Below are 23,553 nucleotides of genomic sequence, written 5' to 3' on the forward strand. Positions count from 1 at the left end.
TACACGCGAGATGAAACACCGCTACCGATCGATCCGTCATTTACCCGACCTTGGACCACCGGAAAAAACCTTCGCGGTGCGATCGGTAGAAAATATTTTATATCGCTTATTGTTTCCCGTTAATCAGTTAACTTCAAGAGCGCTGAAGCTGTAAATTGAAGCTTTATGAATTAAAGTGACCACGTGACACGAGTGAGGAAGCCGAAGTTCTTCCATCTGGTTTAAAAAAAAAAAGAAAAAGAAAAAAGCATGAAATCTGAGAGGCGACTCACCTCCTGTAAATGACGAACAGGGAGTGCTGGACAGTACCCCCCCCCCCCCCCCCGCTCCCCTCCCCCCTCCTTCGAGTTAAACCACTTCAAAAAAGTATGACATCAGCAAAATAAACACTTCACGGTCTGAGCTCATAGAAAATGTTAAATCAGACGAGAGCGGCACCTTTGAAGGTTTTTCCTCTTCATCGCCGATGTCCCTTCTGCTTCTTGTTCCTCGAAGGAGTCTTGATGGGCTGACTGGCGGCTCCGTTTTCCAGCGACGCCGAAACCGGAGCGGCCGGCGGAGACGTGGGAGAGAAAAAGACCGGCTCTGCGTCCATGCTGGACTTGAAGGGCCCGGTGGAAGAGAACTTCAGAGGACTGGAAGAAATAGAACAAAGACAACTATCACCGTCGCCTCGTGGTCGTTTTTCTCTTTTTCAACCAGTCGGGTGTCCGTCCCGTCAATATCTCTCCAGACTCGCATAATAAACGTAGTAAAGACTTCGAAGGAATTGGTCCAATAAAATCGGATTCTGTCGCCGTGACGGCAGACGATGCTTCGAATATAACGTTGCTGCAAATAAGCTAACAATTTTAAAATGCTTCACACAACTCGCAGCACAAGAAGATCTATTCAATCAGCACACTTTCAAAAGTAGACACCCGAGATTAGCGTCACCAAAGGCGCGATATAATTATACCATCCGGATTCTGGCTTTTGAAATGTGCGCTGATAACAAGCTGGGTGGTCCCCCTCCTCTTAAGCCGAGAGGACTCTGCATTCATGATTTCCAAAAAGAATATAAAATTTTGATTCGTCAGACCGCAGGACAGTTTTCCACTTCACCTTGGTCCGTCTTAAATGAGATCGGGACCCGAGAAAGAGGCGGGGCTTCTGGACCATGTTTATATTTGGTTTCTTCTTCGCATGGCAGAGTTTCAACCCGCATTTCTGAATGCAGCGATGAACTGTGCTTACAAGACCATGTTGTTTTTTAGAAATGTTCTGCAGTGATTTCCACTCCAGAATTGTGTCTCTTTTTAATACGGTGCCAACCGAGGGCCCGGCCTCGCCCCTCGTGTACCGAATGTGTGTATTTCTTTGTTGTTGTTGTTTTTTTTTTAACTTGGACATGAACCAACTCTGTTTAATTTATCAAATATTGCAGAACTCCGTGTTCGCAGTTGATCTCGCACATCAAACGGACATCAGATCGTTCGAGCACCAACAGCTGTCCTTTCCGTTGCCTTTGTAGCCGAGTTTGTTCGGTGGGTTGTTGCCGTTGTTCCTGTTTTTCAAATCAGACTCTGGCTTGTTTGAGAAGTTGACATTTTGAGGAGAGAGAAGTGAAATGCGGCTACTACTGCTCTGGATCTGAGAGAAGTGAATCGGGACAAAAAGCAGGAAGCTACGAATGCCAAGTTTCACAAAGGTTAAACTGAGGGGCTCCATAAAAACAGAACAAATTCCCTTTTAGGGCCTTTATACACCGGGGCTGGTTTTTTTTCCATGACATGAATTTACATATCAATAATTGTTTTTCGAACTGTTGTTTCACACACACTAGTATATCTGAATACATTAATACCAGCCGTGCTGATTATCAAAAATATATTTTTGGCTGTTTTAAATGAGCCGGCTCTAATCTATTTGAACTTTATTTTGAAAAACCGTGGAAAGCGTCGCAGATTCACATCGTTGCCGTTATCAGGATGGGAAATTTGTGTCTGCAAGTATTTCGCATTTTCGAAGTCGTTTATTTCTTCATGCCCTCTGGTGTGTAAAGACATTCAGACTCTAAAATCAGACTTGTACATGTAAATCAAACATCCCCTTTTATAAACCAAAAAAATATATCAACATAGTTTGGATCCAATGAGGTAACAGACTGCAGGTAAAAGTGGTGTTTGAAGCCGGTCGACTGCTCTCATTTTGGACTGTTTGTTCTGCCAACACACCGGCTATTTGGGCTGAACAACCAGAGCTTTCTGTGTGTGTGTGTGTGTGTGTGTGTGTGTGTGTGTGTGTGTGTGTGTGTGTGTGTGTGTGTGTGTGTGTGTGTGTGTTACCTGATGGGTGTGCGTGGGCTGCTGTTGTGTCGGCGTACGTGTCGTGTTCGGGGTTCGAACGAGAAGCCTTCTTTCAGACTCTCGAGGACCGACGGAGCCACGTAGGTGAAACCCTGACGGGTAAAAAAAAAAAAAAACACAAAAAAAACACAAAAAAACGGTTACCATAACGACGCTCGCTTCCCCCCCCCCCCACTTTAAAACAGGTGTGAGAGTGCGAAAAGGGAGGAGTCTCTCACAGCGAAGGCGAGCTCGGCGCTGTGGCTGAGCGTCGTGTCGTCCGGACTGTCCACCGGCGTCTGTCGGGTGAACCGGGTGTCGAACTGGCTCACGTCCTCGTCCGACTGCTGCAGAGACCCAAAAAAAAAAAAAACATAGGATTTATAAAAGGTGATATGAAAGTCTGTAAAAAATAAAATGTGAAACAAAAGGCGATGAGAGGTTTGGAAACATGAAACGGAAGTACCGCGGGTGAGGTGAGCAGAGGTCGATGAACTAACTTCAAAGAAACGTAGAACAGAAAGACGAGCGGTGACCTACCAGCTGAGGTTTGTACGGCGGCTCCAGGCTCCTGTTCAGCAGGTCGTCCCAGTTGACGTGCTTGAAGAACGGATGTTTCTGGAAAAGAATAAAAGCAAGCGACCTTTTGAGTTTGTGTCTTTGTGAAGCATTTTAATCACTCCATTAAAAAAGAAAAGAAAAAAAAAAAGAAAAGAAAAAGAAAAGGAAAGCGGACCGTTCTCCGTCTACGCGGTGTGTCGGACAGCCTATAAACGGCAGCGAGGATTCTATTTTAATGATCTTAATCGCGTTTAGTTTGTGTCCAAAATCCACTTTTGCTCGTTTAACGGCGGATAATCCCGTGCGAAGCGCTGGAGTTCAACGGGGTTGGATTTAATCTCTTAATTGATCCGATGTGTGTCAACGGCACTTAACGCGAAATAAACCAATCAGAGCGTCGTCTTCTTGGGCACTGGGTTTTCCCACATTAACCGCCATTTAATTTATTATTTACAGCTCCTACGTTCTCGTGTGCTTAACATTGGCTTCATCTTGCTTTTAATTTCATAATCGAATTGTTGTGATTGCTTATTTTTCCCTCATGATCAAGTCTACCTGACTGTTTTTAAACTTTGTTTGCTTTATGTCAAAGCACTTTGGTCAAACTCTGCTGTGTTTAAATGTGCTACATAAATAAATCTGACTTGACTACTCTGATAATGGCTTGAGCGGATTGTTATTATAACTGTGGATCTCAATAATAATAATCTTTCACACTGTAATCGTTATACTTGAAACCTTTTGACTATAAAATGACTTTTGGCCTGTCTGCTGCCTATAATGGCTTCATACATATATACACACTGTTGACTGTGTTTCTTGGTTTGTTTGTATATAATATATATAGATATATAATGTACTGTATATACTGTGCATTTTTATATTTGTTACTGCTATTTACTGCTATTTTATTGCTTTTCTATTATTCTATTCTATTCTATTATTTTATTCTATTATTTCTATTATTATCTTATTGCTTCTGTAGCGAAAAAATTTCCCCTCGGGGATTAATAAAGTAAATACCTACCTACCTACTTGGTATAAATAACGGATGGATGTTGATTCTTCAGATTGTTTTTGATTTATCAGTTTTCAACAGGTCTTGGGTCCCTTTTACATGTGGATTTGATGTAATTTTGGCATGTTGAATAATAATAATAATAATAATAATAATAATAACCAAGTATGTGTGAGTGAAAAGAGAAGTTAGTCACCTGGATATCAGCGCAGTCGGCTTTGCTGGAGCCAAGTCTCTGAGCTGGATTCTTCTTCAGCAGCTGGGAAAAGAAAAAAGTGGCGTATCGTGTCACTGTAAAAATTAACCAGAGACAAAGTTTGAATTAATTCCCGTCAGTTTTGTGAGAGTTTTGTTGAAATTTTAATAGGGCAGGCTTTATTTCTTTTCTTTTTTTTATAGAAGTGGGTAAAAACTCTTTTTCAGAGTTGTATTTGTTTTGTTTTTTCGGAGCACCGATTTTTGCACTGTTTGCCTTTTTAGTTTCCCTCATTTGTTTGTGCAAACTTATTTTTTTTAAATCTCCTTTTAATGAATAAATAACTTCGGTTTACCATTTATCCCTCGTTTTAAGTTTCTCCTCTCGTACCAACGAGCTGGGTTTGAAGCATCGCGAGACAAACTGTGGCGAAACAAACCACCAACTGATTCAGATTCTCGACGTCTATATCCTCCAGAATGTTTTCATGTTGGGTTTTTTTTTATGGTCACAGATTACCAACTTGTGAGAAAAGAAAAGGAGAACGAGCCCAGCTTTGGCTCCACAAACATGAAAACTAACTTGTGGTAGTCGTGAAGAAAAACAAACGCCGCCAGAGAGCGATTAAGCTGACAGGAACTATGTGGTGCTACGAGCAAACACAAACTTTTTATAAAAGCTGAAAGGTGAAGCCTGTTCTACGGTCTGATCTGCACTCAAAACATCCATCATAAAAAAAAGAAAAAAAAGTAAATTCTACAAAGAGAAATTAGGAGAAAAATCTGGGCACGTTTCTTTCTGTTTGCTCGCTGCGTGTTTCCTGGAGCGCGTCCTACATTTTGTTTTGGCACAAAGAAAAGACACGAGACGGTAAATTTCTCCGCCGCGTGCCGAGAAAGACGGACGGCCAGCTTTTTCTTGGCAGAGACGACAGGATGGAGGCGGCCGGCAGGAGGTGAGCCGCAGGAAATCGAAAACTACACAAGACCGACCGTTAGCGATCGTTGATCTGAGACCAAATCCACAAACAGTCGTCACGGTCCGTCATCTCCGTCCAGGTTCGTATAATATATGTCGCGAAGGCTTTGAAGGAATTTGTCCGACTAAGTTGAAAGTTGTCGCCGCGACCGTAAACGATGTTTCAAATATGGACGTTTGCTGCAAAGAAGCTACAAATCAAAACCCTTCAAAGTGTTTTTGGTTGATTGTTGCAATCAAAAATAGCTTGATTATGCAGTTTTACATTTTCGAGTTTTATCTGATGTTTTTGTGGTAAAATTGCTGGGAATTGGCAAAAATGTAAAGTCATTGTTTTTAAACTATGAGCTACAGTAATAAAAAAAAAGTCATGTGTAATCCTTTCCTGTGATTATAGGCATGCTGCACTTCAAAGAAATATTCTAGTTCTCATTTTCTCTTTACAAAACAGTTTGTGACAGTAATATAAAATAAAAAAGCTCCATCTGCTGTCAAATGTTTAAAACAAAATACTGTTTGCACAAAACATGTATAAATGTTCCTCAATCCCATAATATGACCACATTTCCCATAACCCCAATAACCCAGATATTTAGAGGGTTTTTTTTGTTTTTTTTTGATAAAGCACGTTTTGTTTGGAAAACTTGTGTTGTTCCCAAACACCCTTAGCGGAGCTTCTGTTGAAATCAATTTAAGTTTTTGGTGAAAAAAAAAAAAAATTAAATCACAGGAATTTGGCAAATTTGCAAGCTCCCCGCAAATATTGTGCAGATTGATTTTATATACAACCGATACTCTGCATTCCTGTACTCAACAACAACACCAACGATATTCTCACTGCCAATCGCGCATTACCGACCTTCTTGATGAGGTCCCGGGCGTCGATCGTCAGGTACGGCGGCAGGTTGAGTTTACACTTCAGGATCTTATCGATGGTCTTCTTCCTGTTTTCGGCCGTGAAAGGAGGCTGGTGGCGGAAATGACAAGAAAGAGTTCAGAGATTAAAAACTATTGTTCGATCCGTCGCTTGTAATACATTAGAAAACCTTTTTACAATAACGACATAATAATAATAATAATAATGATAATAATAATAATAATAATAATTGACGGTTCCACCAAAGTTTTCAGGGCTGCACGTGTTGTCTGTCTGAATCAGTCACAACTTTTTTCTTTTGAGTATTGTAGTTAAAGTGTTTCTTAACTTCAATAAACAAACACATTTTGTAGTCAAAGCACTGTTTGCCTCACTGTTTATCTCCTTCTGTAGAAAACCTAGTCTACAAAAATGCCCCCTTTTAAACACACGTCAGATGTTATTGGTAAAGTAAAACTATAAGAATTTACCTAAAAGGCTCTAAAAGAGACGACTCATATTGAGGTTGAGGTGGTTTGAGCATGAGTTTAGCAGCGAGTAGAGCTCAACTAACATATCAGCTGTCCCATTTTATCAGCTGACATCAGCCTACGACAGACGTACTGGTGTTAGCGTATGTGTTGCTCAATATGCTAAAAAGAACATAATGCTGGAAAACGATGCTCGGAGTGAATTAGAAATTATTCTACGTGTGTATTTATATTGTTAAATCTGTTTTTTTGAAGGGTTTTTAATATAAGCAGTAAAATATGGACCTTTGTTACAGATCTGTGTGAAACTACAGTTATTCTCAAAGGGCTGTTCCAGATTAGACCCAATTTTATTTTAAGGATGAATTCATTTTAGTATTAACTACAGCTCATGTACTTTATTGACTATCCTAATGTGTTGTTTTTCTTAATATTGTTATGAATTTCTTATTCGTGTAACTGTTTGTGTTCTTTTATTCATTCGTAATTGTTGTCAAGTCGATTTGACTCGTTTTGATTCTGTTTAATGTTGTGAAAGCGCTTCGGCTCAAGTTTTGTTGTGTTGTGTGTAAATGGAATTAAAAAGAATATTAACACATTGTTAATGTTAATATTGGTACGATCAGTACTGATCAGGGCTCAGGTGGAGAGATCTGGAGCGAGTATAATATTTATCCAATATCAATTCAACCCCAAAAAGAAAAATGACAAAGAAAAGCCCGTCGTAATTTCCTGTAGTTTTCCTCATTAATTAATCACTCCGGCTCACCGATCCGGTCATCATATCGTACATGAGGGCCCCGAGGCTCCACCAGTCCACCGCTCTGTTGTGACCCGTCCTGGTCAGGATCTCCGGAGCCCTGAAAGACCAGAAGACGGGAAAGTGAGCAAATTAAGGGAGAAAAATGAAGTGAAAAAAGTAAATTTGTGTTTGCTTTATTAAATGGACGATTATGGAAAATAAAGCTGGAGTACAGAACTGACACAAACAGGTTATTACGACAGAGATTACGAGTTTGAGAGTGTGTGTGTTCGAACCGTTACCTACATGTACTCTATGGTGCCGCAGAAGGTGTGTGTGACGCTGCCGTCGTGGATCGATTCCTTGCATAGGCCGAAGTCGGTGAGCTTGATGTGACCTTGAAAAAAAAAAAAGAAAAAGATAAATCATATCGAAGAAAACGGCTATCAGTGGTTGATGTGTAAAGGCTGCATTTATAACACATTTATTTATACACAAGGAAAGAAGCTGTACTTTTCCTACGACGACTCGTCAAAACGTCTGCAGATGTTTTTTAAAGCCACCAGTTCCACCTGTGATTTCCCCGATAAACAAACAGAACTATCGATTATCATGTCGAGCTTAATTCGGCTGTAAGATCGAAAGCACTGGTCTTATTTTGTTTTTTTTTCACGTCCCAGCAGCCTGGCGGTGCCACCGAGTATCTTGTGTTGGGTCGAATTGTATCTATGCGTAGTGCGCTTTTGGATAAACACAAAGAGTGGTGCGTTACCTTGGTGATTGAGCATGATGTTTTCAGGTTTCAGGTCCCGGTAAATAATGCCGTTGGAGTGGAGGTGACCGAGGGCCAACGTGATCTCTCCTAGATAGAAACTACGCACACACACGAGTTTATTTGAATTTAATAAAAATGTTAGGAATAATTTATAGTGAAACTATTCAACATCATCACGACGGTGGGCAGAGGTGGCATCTTACCAGGCGGTGTCCTCCATGAAGATGCCCTCCTTCTCCAGCTGCATGAACAATTCTCCTCCTGGTGACACACAGCAGAACAGACATTGTTCCTCTACACGTTCCTTTATTTCTGCCCCCCCCCCTCCCTTCTATCCTGTTACGAATGTTAAAAACAAAGACCTTGTTTCCACCCAGCATTACCAGTCCGTACCGATCTGTCCTGACGTCATACAATCAAAGAACGAGAAAAGAAGTGGGAGGACATGAAACCTCATTGTAATGTGCCGTCTATTTGAAAATTCAGGAAGTATTTAACGTTTGTAAATGTTTGAACACGGGTTCAGTGCATTTGTAATTTACAACCTGAATCGTCAGGACCAGATCGGTTAGGGTCAGATTACTTAAATTGGTCCAGCACGCCGAGCTCCACCGCTGTAGATTAATGAACTACGGGAGCGGGCGGCAGCTTTTCTACAGCTGTGGGTCTGATGTGTCGGAAGTTACACGATATAAACTAAAAGGGGGAAAAAAAAAAAAAATATATATATATATAAAACTTTTTAGCCGACCACTTGTGATCCGATCGCGCCAGAACGAATCAGATCGGACGTTAATGCAAAGTGTGTACGGTGGGGGTGGGGGTCAAACGGGATCTGGTGTCGGTCCTCCCTCCAACCCATCAGCGCCTCCAACCTTACCGATCAGACACTCCAGGATGAGGTAGAGTTTCCCTCCGGTCTGGAAGGCGTAGAGCAGATCCACGATGAACGGGTGTCTCACCGTCTCCAGGATCTCCCGCTCCGCTCGCGTATGTGCCGTGTCTTTAGCGTTACACACGATTTTAGCCTGCGAGAGACAAACAGTGGGAGTGGGCACAGTGCAAATGTGGAGCGAGGCAGAAACAGGACAGGAGGGAGGGGGGAGCAGCGTAGAGGCCTCGACTAAGTACCTTTTTCAGGACCTTCATGGCAAATGTTTTCCCCGTCTGGGCGCCTTGAACCTTCCTCACCTGGAAAACCTTCGAGAGACAGAAGGGCAGCGATAAGTTGTAAAGAGGCAACTGACTGCGGGACTGTGCTAAAATTGATATTTTTAATCAGTGATGAAAAGGTGAATAACAGTAAATGAATCCAGATTGAGTCATTTGGTAATAAATACCGTGAAGAATTTGCTGGTTCCATTAAAAATTAAAAATGACCGCATCTCTGATTTATATCGCTGTAAATAGATCATTTCTGTTAATTATCATAATGCTATAATGTTTACAGTATTGTTTGTATTAAAAAGTCCCTCCAGGATTTCACCGAGGTGTTTTTTTTTTTGTGATGGTTGCGATCAAAAAATTTTCATTTTGCGGCAGATTTTCTCAAAAATATTGATGTGATGTGAAATTGAGCAAATCAGAAAGAAAAAACAAATCGCAACACAAGGAAAAAATTTTTTTTTTTAACAACTACCTAATAAATAGAAATATGTAATCACTTCCTTTAATAATAAGCATGTTGCACATCTCAAATATGTTTGTTATAATCTTTTCTTATTTATTTATTGAACTTAAATAAAACCATAGTGACTCTAAATGTCTGTGACTAATAGATTCTACAGCTGCTGTCAAAATAAGAGCTTTAAAAGCTGTTTAATTAATATTAATTCAACACAGGCCTACAGCATGAACACCTTTTAGATACTTTTTAAAAAAAAAAAAAATTGTTCTACTGCAACATGTGTGGAGACCAATAAGTTCAGAGATAAACAATCAAATATTACTTTAAACTGTGTTCTAGGATTAATATTCTGAGTAGTTCTAAATAAAGTGTGTGGAAAGCAAAAGATATGCATATATGTATTTAACAGTCCCGCTCACCTTCCCATAGGCTCCTTTTCCCAGCACCGTTAGCAGCTCGAAGCAGTCGGGTCCGACTCTCTCACTGTTTCGGTTGACGCTTTCACTGGTCAGCTCCACCTCCTCCGTCTGAACACTGAGGAAGAAGCACGACACAGAAGACAAGCAGGATGAGTATGAATCATTTTTTTGTATTACAGTAGCACCGTTTAAAAAAAATAAAAAAAATAAATAAATAAATTTCAAATTTCCACTTACTTCTCAGGTTCTGTCACCGTGAAGTCACAGACGTCGTCCTGTAGACAGGAAACGGAGTTAAACACGGTTTTAACAGTAAGTAAAGAACTAACTTATTATTTTAACTTATAACAGCGAGTCAAACACTTTATACATTTTAACCAAATTACCCATAAAAACACAAAAGACACGTACGTCGCAGCGAAGTGTCGCGCGATCAAAATGTGAATAAAGCCAATAATAAAAAGGGGATGAAACCAGTGAACCGTTTCTGTATTAACTGAACAAGCTGAAGTCTTTTTTTTTTTAACAATAACAGTCACGTGCAACAAACCTCCGTGTCGCTGATGTCCTCCGTCTCCAAGTCGATGTCAAACACTCCGGCCATCCTGCAACAAGAGACCGCTCGGTCAAACGGTTGCACCTCGCAAAGGAATAGGACTTCTGTGCAGCAACTGTTAGAAAAATTACTCAGAGGCTTGGTTCAAAAAAATCAAAACATATCGGACATTTATTCTTTGCAAGAAGGAGCAACTACATGCACCCTCAAAGAAAGATGTGCAGCAGTGGTCCCAGATCTCCTCCGTAGGGCAGCTTTTATACAGTGACAAACAGTTGACAAGTCACTCCCGTTCCCTTTGTATCTGCTTTCGTATGGTAATACAGAGTTGATTGTAGGTCACAAGATAAGGACACAGGGGGAGTCGGCAATTAGATGCAGAAAGTAAAACAAAAAGGAATCACTTGCAAATAAAAGAGAAAACAGAAGAGACTTTCCGGAGTCACAATGCAAATAAGAGGAAGAGACAAATCTTTTTTTTTCCATCAGCAACGTACAGAAAACTATTTGCTGACATTTGCTATCACATTAAGTTGTCAACCAATCCTACATAAAAGGTGCTTTATATCTCTGCAGGAGTCGTATTTAAGGTGATTTTTCTCAATATCACTGTGGAGTGATTTTTGTTTTTTTGTCAGTGTGCTACAGGTAATGAGGGTGATATTATTATAAATGGGTGCGCGACGGCGTTATGGGGGCAGAAGGCGGGTTACAGCGAAGACCGTCATTGACCTCAGCTTCAGTCAACTCTGTGACCAATTTTATTTTTTTATGTTTTGTTTGTTGTCGGCAATAAACTTTGAGGAATCGAGTGAAGCCATATCTGTCGTCATCGTTTTGAAGGCTGGGAGTCGGACAGCTGCGCTCTCCAAGTGGTGAAATGGTATACAGGGGTGAATGGAAAAAAAAAAAACCCACAGGATTCAGATGGCCCTTTTTCCACGGGGTCCCTGAAACTGGTACGAAAGCCACCAGACTCCATTAACAAAAACTGTAATTGTACTTTTGAAGAACGCAGCCTAGTTGTTGAGTTTAGCATTTCAGCCGTCGTCATCTTGTTATTTTTAGGAGCCAGAAGTGACCGTATTTGGACGAACCGGGGAAGAGCGAGCGTTGAATCTGACTCAATCTGTCGGGTTACCCCGAAGACACGATGCCCCGCCCGCTCCTACACCTGAAAACTGACTGCAATCAAACCAGACACGCCCCAAAACACCTCTGTTTGAGGCCTAATATCTAATTAATGATGGGATTATTTTTCATAAGGACACCGTAATGATTTGTGAAAAATACGTATTGACTTTGTATTTTATGAAAAGAAGTTGGCGCTTTTTTGAACGGGAGTCTGCGGAAGCCGGAGTGATTTTTATCCGAAGCAGCCCCTAGTGGCTCTTGGTGGTATTGCATTCCCCAGAACCGTTTTACATGATTTCATTTTAGTTTCAAAAAAAAAAAAAAAAAAAAGTTCTCATGACAAAACACTTGAGTTTCAACATTTTACACTCGTTATTTAACCACTGAATTTAACACAGAAAACACCATCTGTTTAACTTTTCTTGACGTTCAAGGCGAATTCCTGACATCAACCCAAATCCTCTGAACACGGTTGGAAAGCCGTCGATACGCTGCAGTTCACACCCGGTGATTCAGGCAGCGATGACGCATAAACTCTAAAAAGTGCCAAACCCGAATACCGTCACGATGCTTCCAATTCAGCAGCCGAGAGAAAATGAAGGGAACCCGACTCCCCAATACCGAGCGACCTTTTCGTCCGCGTTTTTCACTTTCTACGCGTTATTTTTAATGTTCACATTTCATCTAACGCACTCTGAACTGCTTTTGTTGCTGAAGTCTGTTGTACAAAACCTTTTGTCCGAGTTACCGTTGAGAAATCGTGTCGGACATCCCCCACTAAACAGCCATGGATCCCACCTTTAAATAAACCTTTATTAAAAAAAAAACACATGAAAGAACAAAATCACTTCTCCACCAAGACAAAAAAAATAAATAAATAAAAAAACTTGAGTCTGGTTTATTAAAGCCCGACACTTGCTAAACTGGTAAAACTGGATTTGTCTGAGAAGCACAATGATGCTGATGACACATTTCCAAATGTATGAAAGCTTTCTATTGATTGTGAAAACGTTTAAAATAATAAATAATAATAATAAATAAATCCCACTCTGCTGAGGCGTGTTCAAATCCGGACCAGAACAACAACAACAAGGTGTTTAAAAATTAAAAAATAAAAAGGTGTGGAGAAAGACTAACCTGTCTTTAGCTCTGTCTTCAGTCTCCACCTCCAGAAGGCTTAAACGACACGTGACATGTGTCCTTGCCACGTGTTTATTCAGGTTACAAACGTCAAAAACAACAAAAAAACAACAAAAAAAGAAGAAGCCAGCGTGTTAATCTGTGACGTCACATGTCAAAATGTTCCGCGAGCATGAATTAAATCTCTTAACTTCTCCTGTAACAGGTCGTCTTAACGCCGCTTAAAAAAAAAAAAAAAAACAAGCAGCCGTCGGGTGTTTTTACGTGTCAGCTGTCAAAGCTAACAGCTGCGTTGACGGGTCGCGAGCACAACAAACAACAAAACAAAAACAACAACATGCTAATGCTAGCTTTGCGTCTCACCTGCGAAGCGCTGCTACATCCGGTAGCTCCTCCGTTTGAGTCAGTCCGATAGATTTGAAGCAGGTTTGTTGTTTTTATTTTATATATATATATATATATAGTCGACCAGCTGTGGCTGTCATACAGCGCGCACACAAACACACGCACACACACACAGCTGTTCTGGCTCACTGCATGCTGCTCTGATTGAAGCTCCGTGCTGCTGCTGCTGCTGCTGGGCGTTCACCTTTGACCTGCTACGTCATCAGTGACGGAAACCCTTAAAAGGACAACAACGAGAGCTGGGTGGGGATAACAACATTGATATTACATCGAGTAATGATGATAGTAATAATAAATTGTAGTGGTTGCGTCCTTCATCAAATCTTCTAAAAAAAAAAAAGTATATATGATATAACTAATAACTGTTTTTAATGTTTTAATCGCTGTTCTTAATTGTTTTTAAATGTCCTTTTCTTTTGCCTTGTGTTTTGATGCTTTTAATGGTTTTATGTGAAGCACTTTGAATTGCCTTGTTGTTGAAATGTGCTCAACAAATAAACTTCCCTTGCCATGCCTTTTAAAATGTGTAATATATGATATGACTTGTGCTGCATAGTAACTAAGTACGTTTAAGTTCTGAGGTGTTAAGTGTTGAAATGATCCGATATCGCACCGAAATTCAAAGATTCACATATTTGCGAATCAGAATTTAGTTTTTTGGTCTTTCCTCTCCCAGTAATCATCTGATGACCCCTCGCTGCTGGATATAAAGTGGTTCAAATGAGCTCCACCTGCAGCAGCAACAACACTCACATGCTGCTGACGCACCGATGCTTCACTATTATTAATCTAATGATGTCAAACATAATAAGACCAAACCAAGACTTTCATACTTTAACAACATTTTACTGCTAACATTTCTGTACTAATACAACACTTTTACTTGTCATGGAGTATTTTTTTTTTTTTTTTTTTTTTTTCCGTTAGGGTACTTTCCACATTGTAAAAGATCTGAATTCTATTTCCACCTCACAGTTCAGTAAAATGTGATTGAAATTGAGCATATTCAACCTTTTGGCGCTTAAAAATGAATAAAAAAGGAAACTTACCGACTCAAACACAAAGGAACAAAAAGACAAAAAGGCACAAAGCTAACATGCAAACAAAACAAACAAAAAGCACAGCAGTCTCTTTTTTTTTTTTTTTGTCACGTTTTTGGGAGACATTGTTCTGATAAACAGTTCAAACCCGAACCAAAGACTTTTCGCTTTGTTACATGCCTCCATTGTCTCTCTGGGTTTCACACAGAAGTGGCACATGTTGTGCTGTGCTGCCCAGGGTGAAGTGTTTTTTCAGAATACCTGTCAGTTTTGTGGTTGTTACTTCCCTTTGTCGTCTTCAACGCAGTCAACACAGTTGATACAGTCAACACTTGAATTTATAACATTTTAGTTGTGTAGACAAATAGAACAGTAGAAATCTAAACAGGCTGCAGGAGACTACCACAAATAAAACATGTAAGTAAAAGAAAAATAATCTTAACTTAAAGATCAAATTCAGAAAAAACATCATAAACAAATCAGTAAAAGTGCAGCAACGAATTAGCACTTCGTTTCAGCATGGTAGTTGCAGCGATACCCTCAGATACACAGTCCGGTTATTTCAGCTGTAAAGGAAGATGGAAATCTAGCATCATAGCTGAATTGAAAAAGGTTACCAGTGAAGAGATTTGGTCAAAATACAGAAGTGGGCCAACCGCGGAAAATAGTGTTTTGGCAGTTAAAGGAAGTCTTCTGTGGTCTGAGAGACTGAAGTTTCACTGCTGGCAAGGACAGACAAAAATAAAGGTACGAGAAGATGACGTCTTCCTGGAGTACGACGATTCTTGTCGGTGAGTAAAGAAAATGTGCCAGATAGCACACTAAGAAATTAAGATTACAGGCAGAAAAATAAGCTTCATTCATAGATGAAGAAATTCCACTTTATAAAAGATGAAACTAAAATCAAGTGGACTGACAGACACGGAGCGATGATCCGAAGGATGTGTTTACAGATGGATTTTTTTTTTTTTTGTCTGTGCTGACTGTTGTGACAGCAGCTCGGTTTTATGTTGCTTTTTTTTGGAGTTACTTGGATACTGTCAGAGATAACACGAGTGGCAGCACATGAAAAGATCTACAAATTTAGAATTACTTTTAAAGGTAAGAAATTATGTGACATCTGCCGTTGAACTTGAAAGATGTGGCATGATATTTAAGTTTCAGAGAAAATTGAGTGTCGTCTGCATAATGGCAAAATTCGACAAAAGGACTTTAGAGATGGTTAACGCAGGAGACCACTGTGATCTCAAAATATCCAGACAGATGCTGCCGTTACTGTTTATATTCGGGTGGTAAATTCTTGTTGTGGCCCTTTGAATGAGTGTAAAAAAGGAAACAGTAGGAACTTAAGTTTGATCCCCGAGGGACACCAGAAGGAGGAAAACTCCCCGCAGAAACCCTTTTCTGTCTGTTATTCAGCAACATAACTCAGATAGTCAGATAGTTGGTGACACTAATGGATGTCTGGATCTTCTGTGCTGCGTGTGTGAAGGATCCACGTCTGTAGCTTCTTTGCAGCTGACATCCATCAAAATCAGCTCTATTGGACGAATTCTTTTAAAAGTCTTCACTACATAAAAAAAATACAAGTTTGCGTCACCGTGGATGGAAAACTGCAACGTTGACTGGTTGATTTTTTTTTTTTTTTTTGGTGGTATTGCCATGCTGGACGATAAGGTTCGAATCCAGGAGGTGACAACGCTTTTTTTGAGTTGTTTCTTAACTATAATTTAAATTTTCCTGTAAATTAGACGGCTCTACGTATTGCAGTGGGCTTTAATTTTTGTCCACAACAGGAAAACGTGTGACTGTCACTCCTAGACAGGCCAAAGTGTGTCTATTTCACGTTTTTGTTGTGATATAAAAAATAAAAAATAATTTTAAAAAAAAATACATATTTTTTATGTGGACTTCCATTTTGACTCCGTCTAGGGTTCATCACCGTGACCGGGTTTTGGATGCTGTTCGTGCCGGCTGCGGAGGTCCAACACGTCCAGTTTGGTTCGACAGTCACTCTGGCCTGTAACATCTCCTACCTTTACGATACAACATGGCTGAAGCACAACCCGGATCTAACGCCCACTGTGGTCCTTTGCACCAGCCTCAAAGAGGGACACCCAGTCCTAAGTAGGACACAATTTCAGATGCTGATTTAAAACACGCAGCTGCAGCGATTATGAGTTGACTACATGTGATCTTTTTCAGAGTTCCAGGTCAGCTCTCGTCACTCGGTGAGCTTGAGGAACCGGTCTCTGGCTCTGAGCATCTCTGGCTTTGAGGAAAAGGACCTGGGGCTGTACTACTGCATGGGCAATGCGAACAGTTGTTTAGTGGTTGGGAGCGGAACCATAATTCAGGGTGAGTCGTTTTGTGATAGAAAATCCTGTTCTGAGATTTTTCAGATTTTTTTTAATTCAGACAAGTTTACATGCCAATCACAATGAAAACAGCTTTATATATTCAGGCAATTAAATCTGTCATACTCAATGACTTCCTTAACTTTCAGTTAAAGCTGTAGATTTCCCTGCATGTTTCTCTCCCGTATGCACAGTAGGTGCACCCTGTACTAGCAGTAGCTAGTAGGTATTTTGGGGTTTTTCGCCTGCATGTCTTAATGTGTATTTTTATGTGCAAGAAGCACGAATGGAAAAGATCCCAAAGTGTTACAACAAAGTTAAAACTCACCTTTTTGGGGATTGTCATTTCTTGGCACAAATCAGTTACAGATTTGGGATTTCTCAGTTGATTCATAATAATAATAATAAATGAATTAAGCAGAAAAAAGCCTCAGCTTCATTTGTCTTCAGGTCCAGATTTCCCTCGGCTTCCCTTCCACCACTGGTACTGTCTCTGTGTGGGCTCCGGGCTGCTGATTATGGTGCTGGCTGTTTGCATCAGCTGCTGGAAAACGAAGTCCAAAGAAAAAGAAGAGAACCGCCAACGACAACAAGAACACCTCTTATGACACGCTGAAAATGTCAAGGTTTCGCTATATATTATATTGTGCTGTAAGAAAGGCCTGCTTGGTTCTTTTCAGTCCTTTGTGGGGATTTTACAAAGACACTGTTGCTGCATCCCGGGCTTAGCACTGTTTAAGATGATTTTGACATGGTTTAAAGAAATAGTAACCATCCAGGTTGGTTTCGACCCCAGTAGCAGGATGATATATATGAATACAGCCCCCACTATTCTGCAGTGCAGTGTTTACTATATCATGAATAAATCCACATTAAAATAAATAAATGTAAGTGTAGAAAAAAAAAAAAAAAAATTTACAGCCTTTTTTTTTTTTAAAGCACATTTGTAAATTATTTTATTGTAAATCATTAATAACTTTGCCAGGTTGCTTGCCTTCCTGTGTCATGCAATTGCTCACGACTTAAGCTCTTCTGCTGTAATTATAAATGTGGGACTGCGTCCGTTAGGTTACCGGGTTGCCTTTTGGATTTCACGATAAACTGGCAGGCTTGTAAGCAGTAAAAGGACAAAAAGGATGAGCGCCCGAACAGGGACTTGAACCCTGGACCCTCAGATTAAAAGTCTGATGCTCTACCGACTGAGCTATCCGGGCTCTGTGAAGCCTCAGTAATGTTGTTAATATTGTCAATTAACATGCCAGTCTGTCCGTCTCTTACACTAAATAATACATACTGACACGTTAGTTACCATTAACTTTACTTTAGCTTTACGCGGTCTTTTGCTGTAAACGGCATTTTATAAGTTCGTTGTCATGACATCCACAAAGAAAATCATCAAATTTACAAGACGAGCATTGTTGCCAGCGCCCGACGTCATCTGAAATTGAAATGAAGTGCCACGATTGGCTGAGTAGAATGGAGCGACGCCATTGGCTCTCTACAGGACCGCTGAACAGCTGGTACTTTTCACGTTGTCAAAATGGTTCTCCATTTATTTCATGAAATTTACCTGCTGGGGAAAATTATTATAATTCATTACAGGACTAAATTCAGTTATTTCAAACATCTAAAATGAAATATTTCTAAACAGACAGTTAATTCCAGTTTAAAAAGAATGGTGCGCTGTGTGTTCTATGTATAATCGATATGTCGTAAAAAATAATCATAGGTTTGTTGTAATTCCAGTATAATCATATCCACATTAAAAAATTGAATCAAAAATAATTCGCAGGCCCCAGCGAGATTTGAACTCGCGACCCCTGGTTTACAAGACCAGTGCTCTAACCCCTGAGCTATGGAGCCTGAGATGATGGCTCATGACGTCATATTTGGTTAAATTGTTGTGTTCCGTCCGCACGTGATGTTTTTATTTATTTATTTCGGTGTTTATATTAAAAAGATAAACTCTGATACGGTAAACAGGAACAAGGAGGTCAAGAGAAAGACGAGTAGGAGCCTCGAATACAAATAAACGTCCACTGGGAATCGGGTATCACGTCAAGCGTCCTCTTTTAAAACTCGTTTAAACGTATTCTTAGCAAATATTTTTTTTTTATAAAAATGTATTTGTGTATCTCTGCTTTTATTATATTTTTATTTATGTCTTTTTTTTTTCTCCATATTTTGCCTTTAGCCCGCCCAAAGTGAAATTTCTGACTTGTCCACCAGGCGGCAGCATGTGACCAACCAGTGAATCTCCAAAGTGGCCCGAAAAGGAAAGTTAAGTTTTAATTTCACTGCAACACTGATTTAAATATATATTTAAAAAAAAAAAAAAAACATGCATTGTGTCATATTTCATTTGGACAAGCGTGCAATGCAAGTGCAGCTCTATAATAATAATAATTAAAAAAAAAAGGTCAAAGCAGAAAAAAAATAAGGTCACACCACAGGGTTCAATCAATAGATAGTGTTGCATGGCGATGGCATGGCATGTGTTGGGAGCCCCTTTCTATTGGTCGTAGGGGGCACGGGTGGGTCTCGGGGCGTGGAGAGGGGTGTGGGGGGGGGGGGGGGACCGAGGAGCTGCAGCTTTATACCAACTTTTCCTCCGACAAAGTGAAGATGGACGCGAAGGGATAGAAAAGAGAATAAACATGGAAGAGTTTATTTCAGGGCACCATGGGCGCACCTTTTTCCAACCCTTAATAACCCAATAGAGGGATTGCGTTTCCTCTCTGTGTGGATTGTGTATTTTTCTTTAAATATTTTAAGCACAAAGAAGAAGGATTTTTTTTTTTCTTTCTTTCTTTGTGGGGTCAGAGGAGGGAGAGACAGAAAGGAGCCATGGTGGAGCCGAAAAGGTAGATTTCATTCATGAAGTGGTTTCGTTGTGGTTCCTGGATTTTGCTCCAAACGTGTCGGACTTGGACGCAGAAGATCCCATCAACAGGTGTGAATGTTTTTTTTTTTTATTCCGAGTCTTAACATGTTGTAAAAAGTAAATAAATAAACAGACGTCAGGGCACCAAAGTGTCGGTATGAAAACTGTATTAAAGACTTTTAAATTTGAAAAAAAAAGAAGTAATAACGGAATATAAAAAGTATTGGGAGCCCAAAAGGCGCAGGTTTCTTTTTTGGTTCCTTCTGGTTCTTGCAGCGTTGCCGGAGATCCGGACCGGTTGAACCTGTTCTGATGGGTCGCTCCGGCTCGGTCACTACTGAGGTTGCGCTGTTGGAAGCAATTACTTTTCCCAACATTTCGTTTTGCTACGCCCCAAACTACGAGAGGAAGAAAAAAAAGAAAACCACACACACACTCCGGCTGTTGCTCCCATCGTCCCCGCCGAGGCTGGTCCCTGCTCCGGGTTTTAAATGCCGACACGTCCCCGAGAAAGGAACCGCAGAAGCGTTGTTTATTTTTATTTTTAAATTTTTTTTTTTTTTTTTTTTAGGCGACACCGAGGACATTTCCCCTCCCGATGAACGTTAAAGGCTGTGGCTGTTAAAAAAAAAAAAAAAAAAAAAAAAATCCTGGCTATCGGCGCGTCTGGAGCCAAACAGAAAGCACAACATCCAGGCCGCTTTGTTGTCTCCGTGCGCTCCGGGGCTGCTGCTCCAAGCGCCGGCATTATACGGCGTTACAAACGAAGGAAGGTCGGAGCCGAAGCGGAGGGGAACCGCGATTTCCGTCACCTCCCCCGGTGGCCATGCGAGGAGCTCGGATCTTCGTCGGAGAATGTGTCGCCTTCTCCCGGCGTTAGCTCCGCCGCGGCTCCATGTAAGACAACCAGACCTGGCTTTTTGTTTTTTTTTTTCCGCTCCGGGACACACTCGGCCTTTTAGTGGTTCATCACGAGGGGGAGAGAGGCGCTCAGACACCGAGACAGGGCGAGATTCAAACTGATACCGAGATAAAGAGCCTGCTGTGTGCGGAAGGCACCTTGTTTACTGTGTCCGGCCTCTGCTTCCAGCAGCCGGGCGGTATTGAGGCTAACACCCCCCGACCCCCTACCACCACCACCCCCTCTCCTCCCGTTCACATCATCCGACGGGGTTCAGCTCTTCTTCCAGACTGTTTTTTATCTCATGACTAATTTCCTCCCTCAGGGCTAACAGTAACAACATGCTCCTGGCCTCTGCCGTGGTGGTGTGGGAATGGCTGAACGAGCACGGCCGGTGGCGGCCCTACAGCCCCGCCGTCTCCCACCAGATAGAGGCGGCCATCCGGAGCAGCGACCCCCGCGGAGGGAGCGTGGTCCTCGGCCAGGTGGACAGCCGGCTCTCGCCGTACATCATCGATCTCCAGTCCATGCACCAGTTCAGGCAGGACACGGGTAAGACCCCGGGTGGGCTGGGAGATGATGCATTGTGCACGATTGTCGTGTTTTGGCTTTTCATTGGAGGTTTAGAGCTATAAAACTTGCAGCAGAGTGTAATAACTGGCACTAAAACGGTACTATGGCACTTTAACAGGTAGTGCATTGATGTGAAATCTGCTGTTTTGCCATCTGGGTGTTGCTAATCATGATCAAAAAGCTTTTATAAAAAAAACCAACACCTTTATCAACAGACCTGTGTGAACTAGAAAAAGTCTCAGCACTTCTTCTCACACAATGAACTCAATATTATAGGAGATAAGAGTCGAGGTGCCCAAATAAAGGACCAACAATTAATCTGGACGGAGGGACAAAAATAAAACGTTCATCTTGTGTGAAATCACATTTAGTTCAAATTCGGTACATTTTTTTTACAGAAATTAAACGTTCTAAATCTAAAATAAAATATCAAAATACTACTCTCAAATCGGCGTCGTTTGATTACTTTGCAGAAATTATTGTCATAAACATTCGTCTCTGTCTCGACTTGCAGCCCGAAGTCGGTGACGTAGGACAGAGAGAGGGTACCGTTATTCTTCGTAGACAAGACCCTGGCAAAGAAGGTGCGGTCCGAATTTGGCCCGCGGGCCCCCCCCCTTCCCCCCCCGTGTGATCCTGCTATCGTCCAACAAACCGCCTGCCAGATGTTGACACGAGATTTATTTAGGTCAATATGAGGGAAATATGCAATAAGGGGAAATCAAAGACCCCATCTGTGTGTTTTCACGGTGCAGGAGCCGAGTGTTGGCCTCGTCTCTCCGTAGGAAGGTAACTGTCACGTGTTCGACCCCAGCGGGGACGGTTCGACCGTCTTGGTGCTCGTTTCTTTTCTCTGAAAGTTGACAAATTGGAAGATTTAATTTTGGATGACGTAGTCGTACGTTACGTCAGGGGTCTCCAACCTTTAGCTCTCGATCCAGCGGTGAAGAGCGCGACCCGGTTCTGAGTAGATGGTTCGCTTCCCACACGTGGACTCACTTTGGGCGGGCCGCCGAGGCATACGTCCGTCCAAGAGAGCGCTGCTATCGACGCGACCGGTTTAAAGATTGGACGACCGATCCGGTGACACCAACGGTCGTCTGAATTCCACAACTTTTCAAATTAAAAGCGCAGAGAGAAAAAAAAAAAAAAAAAACCGCGTGCTGTTGCGATGCAAAATCTGTGTTGAATATCAATTTGTTATTGTTCGCATTAAAATAAACTTATTCGGCTGGTTTTGGGTGGAGCTCAGCTATGTGAATAAATGTTACTCAACAGCAGGTCCCGGGGCACTTTTATTTTGTCAACGTGGCTTTGATGAATCCAGTGCAGCTGCACTGAAATGTGACTTCTTTCACAGGAGTAGATCTGTGGACTCGTATTTGGCCCAGTTAAGAGTTTTCCGAACGGATCCAGCGACCCGTGACGGCGCAGCTGTAAAACAGAGCTTTTACCCCCCCCCCCCCTAAAAAAAAGAGAGCAAACAGAGTGATAAGCAAACTTTAATAAGTAAAAAAAGAGAAAGTTAATTAGTTGCCTTGTTGATTTCAATTTGAACTACACCGACACGCACGGCTCAAACGTTTACATTCGAGGTGGAATCGCACAACTGGTTGGAGCGCTGTTTGTACCTCTCGGGGGGGATGAGGATGCTCGTTCCGCTCACATCTGGATCGCAGCATCGAGACCTAACCAGTAACATCTGAGCAGAGAGTCGCCACAACAAAACCGCCGATGTTGTTCGTCGGGTTGTTTTCTGAATAAATTCTCTGACGCGGACGAAACGTTGAATGGAGAGTCGCTTCGATTTAAACAACAACAACAACAACAACAACAAAACTGTGTGCGCACCGCATTGGGTTGAGTTTCAACAGTATGATGGTCTGGAGCAGCTGTGAGTGACCATCACGGCATTGCACACACACACACACACACACACACACACACACACACACACACACACACACACACACACACACACACACACACAACAGCTGCACCCTCCTTACACGAAAGAAAAGAAAAACCCTGATTCGGTGGAAAGAATGGAATATTTCAGGGCCTAATGAGCAGAGAGTTCGCCTCAGTCGTCCTCCCCTCAGTCTCCCCCTCTGTCTGTCCCCCCTTTCCCTCCCCTCTCCTCCTCTTGGGGTCCCCCACACCTCACGCGCACACACACACACACACACACACACACACACACACACCCGCTCTTGTGCAAGTGTTTAGTTTCGTCAATAGGCTGAAGTCCCGGGGGTAGTTCGTTTTTTTTGCTTCGACATGGGAGAGATAGAAAGATATCTGTGTGTGTGTGTGTGTGTGTGTGTGTGTGTGTGTGTAGGGGTGTAGAAGGAGTGGTTGTTGTTGCAAGAAGGAGTGAGATAATTCGGGAGTGTGTTCTCTCTCTCTCTCTCTCCGTCTTTCACTCCTCCACCATTGTTGGACTTTCCCAAACAGATGTGAGCAGCTCCTCCATTGTGGCTCCATGACACACACACACACACACACACACACACACACGCACGCAGGAGAGTTTTGAGAACAGAGAGGAGTCGTTGTTCGGTTCGGGGAGA

At 41.7% G+C, this 23,553-nt stretch overlaps 2 protein-coding genes, 2 non-coding genes and 1 gene segment (V, D, J or C); 2 read left to right on the forward strand and 3 right to left on the reverse strand.

The window, feature by feature from the left end:
• Positions 1-340: 340 nt before the first annotated feature.
• Positions 341-13,398, reverse strand: LOC138208166 (ribosomal protein S6 kinase beta-2-like). Of its 2 annotated transcripts, XM_069165888.1 has the most exons (17): positions 13,184-13,398; positions 12,818-12,880; positions 10,541-10,595; positions 10,228-10,265; positions 9,991-10,105; positions 9,076-9,144; positions 8,825-8,972; positions 8,148-8,205; positions 7,942-8,042; positions 7,476-7,566; positions 7,197-7,287; positions 5,940-6,047; positions 4,103-4,165; positions 2,868-2,945; positions 2,567-2,674; positions 2,328-2,440; positions 341-635 (listed from the first exon to the last, which is right to left on the reverse strand). In XM_069165888.1, exons 3-17 carry the CDS (start codon positions 10,592-10,594, stop codon positions 458-460), a joined length of 1,413 nt encoding a protein of 470 aa, XP_069021989.1. In that variant the 5' UTR covers position 10,595; positions 12,818-12,880; positions 13,184-13,398; the 3' UTR covers positions 341-457. The 2 variants fall into 2 exon arrangements, with proteins under 2 accessions (XP_069021989.1, XP_069021990.1); XM_069165889.1 differs by lacking the exon at positions 12,818-12,880.
• A 1,504-nt stretch (positions 13,399-14,902) lies between these two features.
• Positions 14,903-17,513, forward strand: LOC138208197 (Ig kappa chain V-V region T1-like). The segment is given in 4 exon segments: positions 14,903-15,056; positions 16,198-16,392; positions 16,471-16,623; positions 17,073-17,513. Coding segments are annotated over 4 exon segments (540 nt in total).
• A 250-nt stretch (positions 17,514-17,763) lies between these two features.
• On the reverse strand, positions 17,764-17,836 carry trnak-uuu (transfer RNA lysine (anticodon UUU)). Its single transcript has one exon. It is a non-coding gene; the product is annotated as a tRNA-Lys (tRNA).
• A 576-nt stretch (positions 17,837-18,412) lies between these two features.
• Positions 18,413-18,485, reverse strand: trnat-ugu (transfer RNA threonine (anticodon UGU)). The gene has a single exon. It is a non-coding gene; the product is annotated as a tRNA-Thr (tRNA).
• A 1,001-nt stretch (positions 18,486-19,486) lies between these two features.
• LOC138208116 (E3 ubiquitin-protein ligase DTX4-like) overlaps positions 19,487-23,553 on the forward strand; it is a 33,236-nt gene continuing 29,169 nt past the window's right edge. Inside the window, exons 1-3 of one of the 3 annotated variants that reach the window (XM_069165817.1) lie at positions 19,487-19,575; positions 20,078-20,403; positions 20,733-20,959. In XM_069165817.1, coding sequence (XP_069021918.1) covers positions 20,402-20,403; positions 20,733-20,959 — 229 coding nt within the window. In that variant the 5' untranslated portion in view covers positions 19,487-19,575; positions 20,078-20,401. Of the gene's footprint in view, positions 19,576-19,806; positions 20,404-20,732; positions 20,960-23,553 lie in introns of those variants that run through there. The other 2 variants (XM_069165818.1, XM_069165816.1) reach the window with 2 other exon arrangements.

This window comes from Embiotoca jacksoni, unplaced genomic scaffold (assembly GCF_022577435.1).
Source record: "Embiotoca jacksoni isolate LCO1_2020_lvr unplaced genomic scaffold, fEmbJac1.0.p SCAF_36, whole genome shotgun sequence".
NCBI lineage: Eukaryota > Metazoa > Chordata > Actinopteri > Embiotocidae > Embiotoca > Embiotoca jacksoni.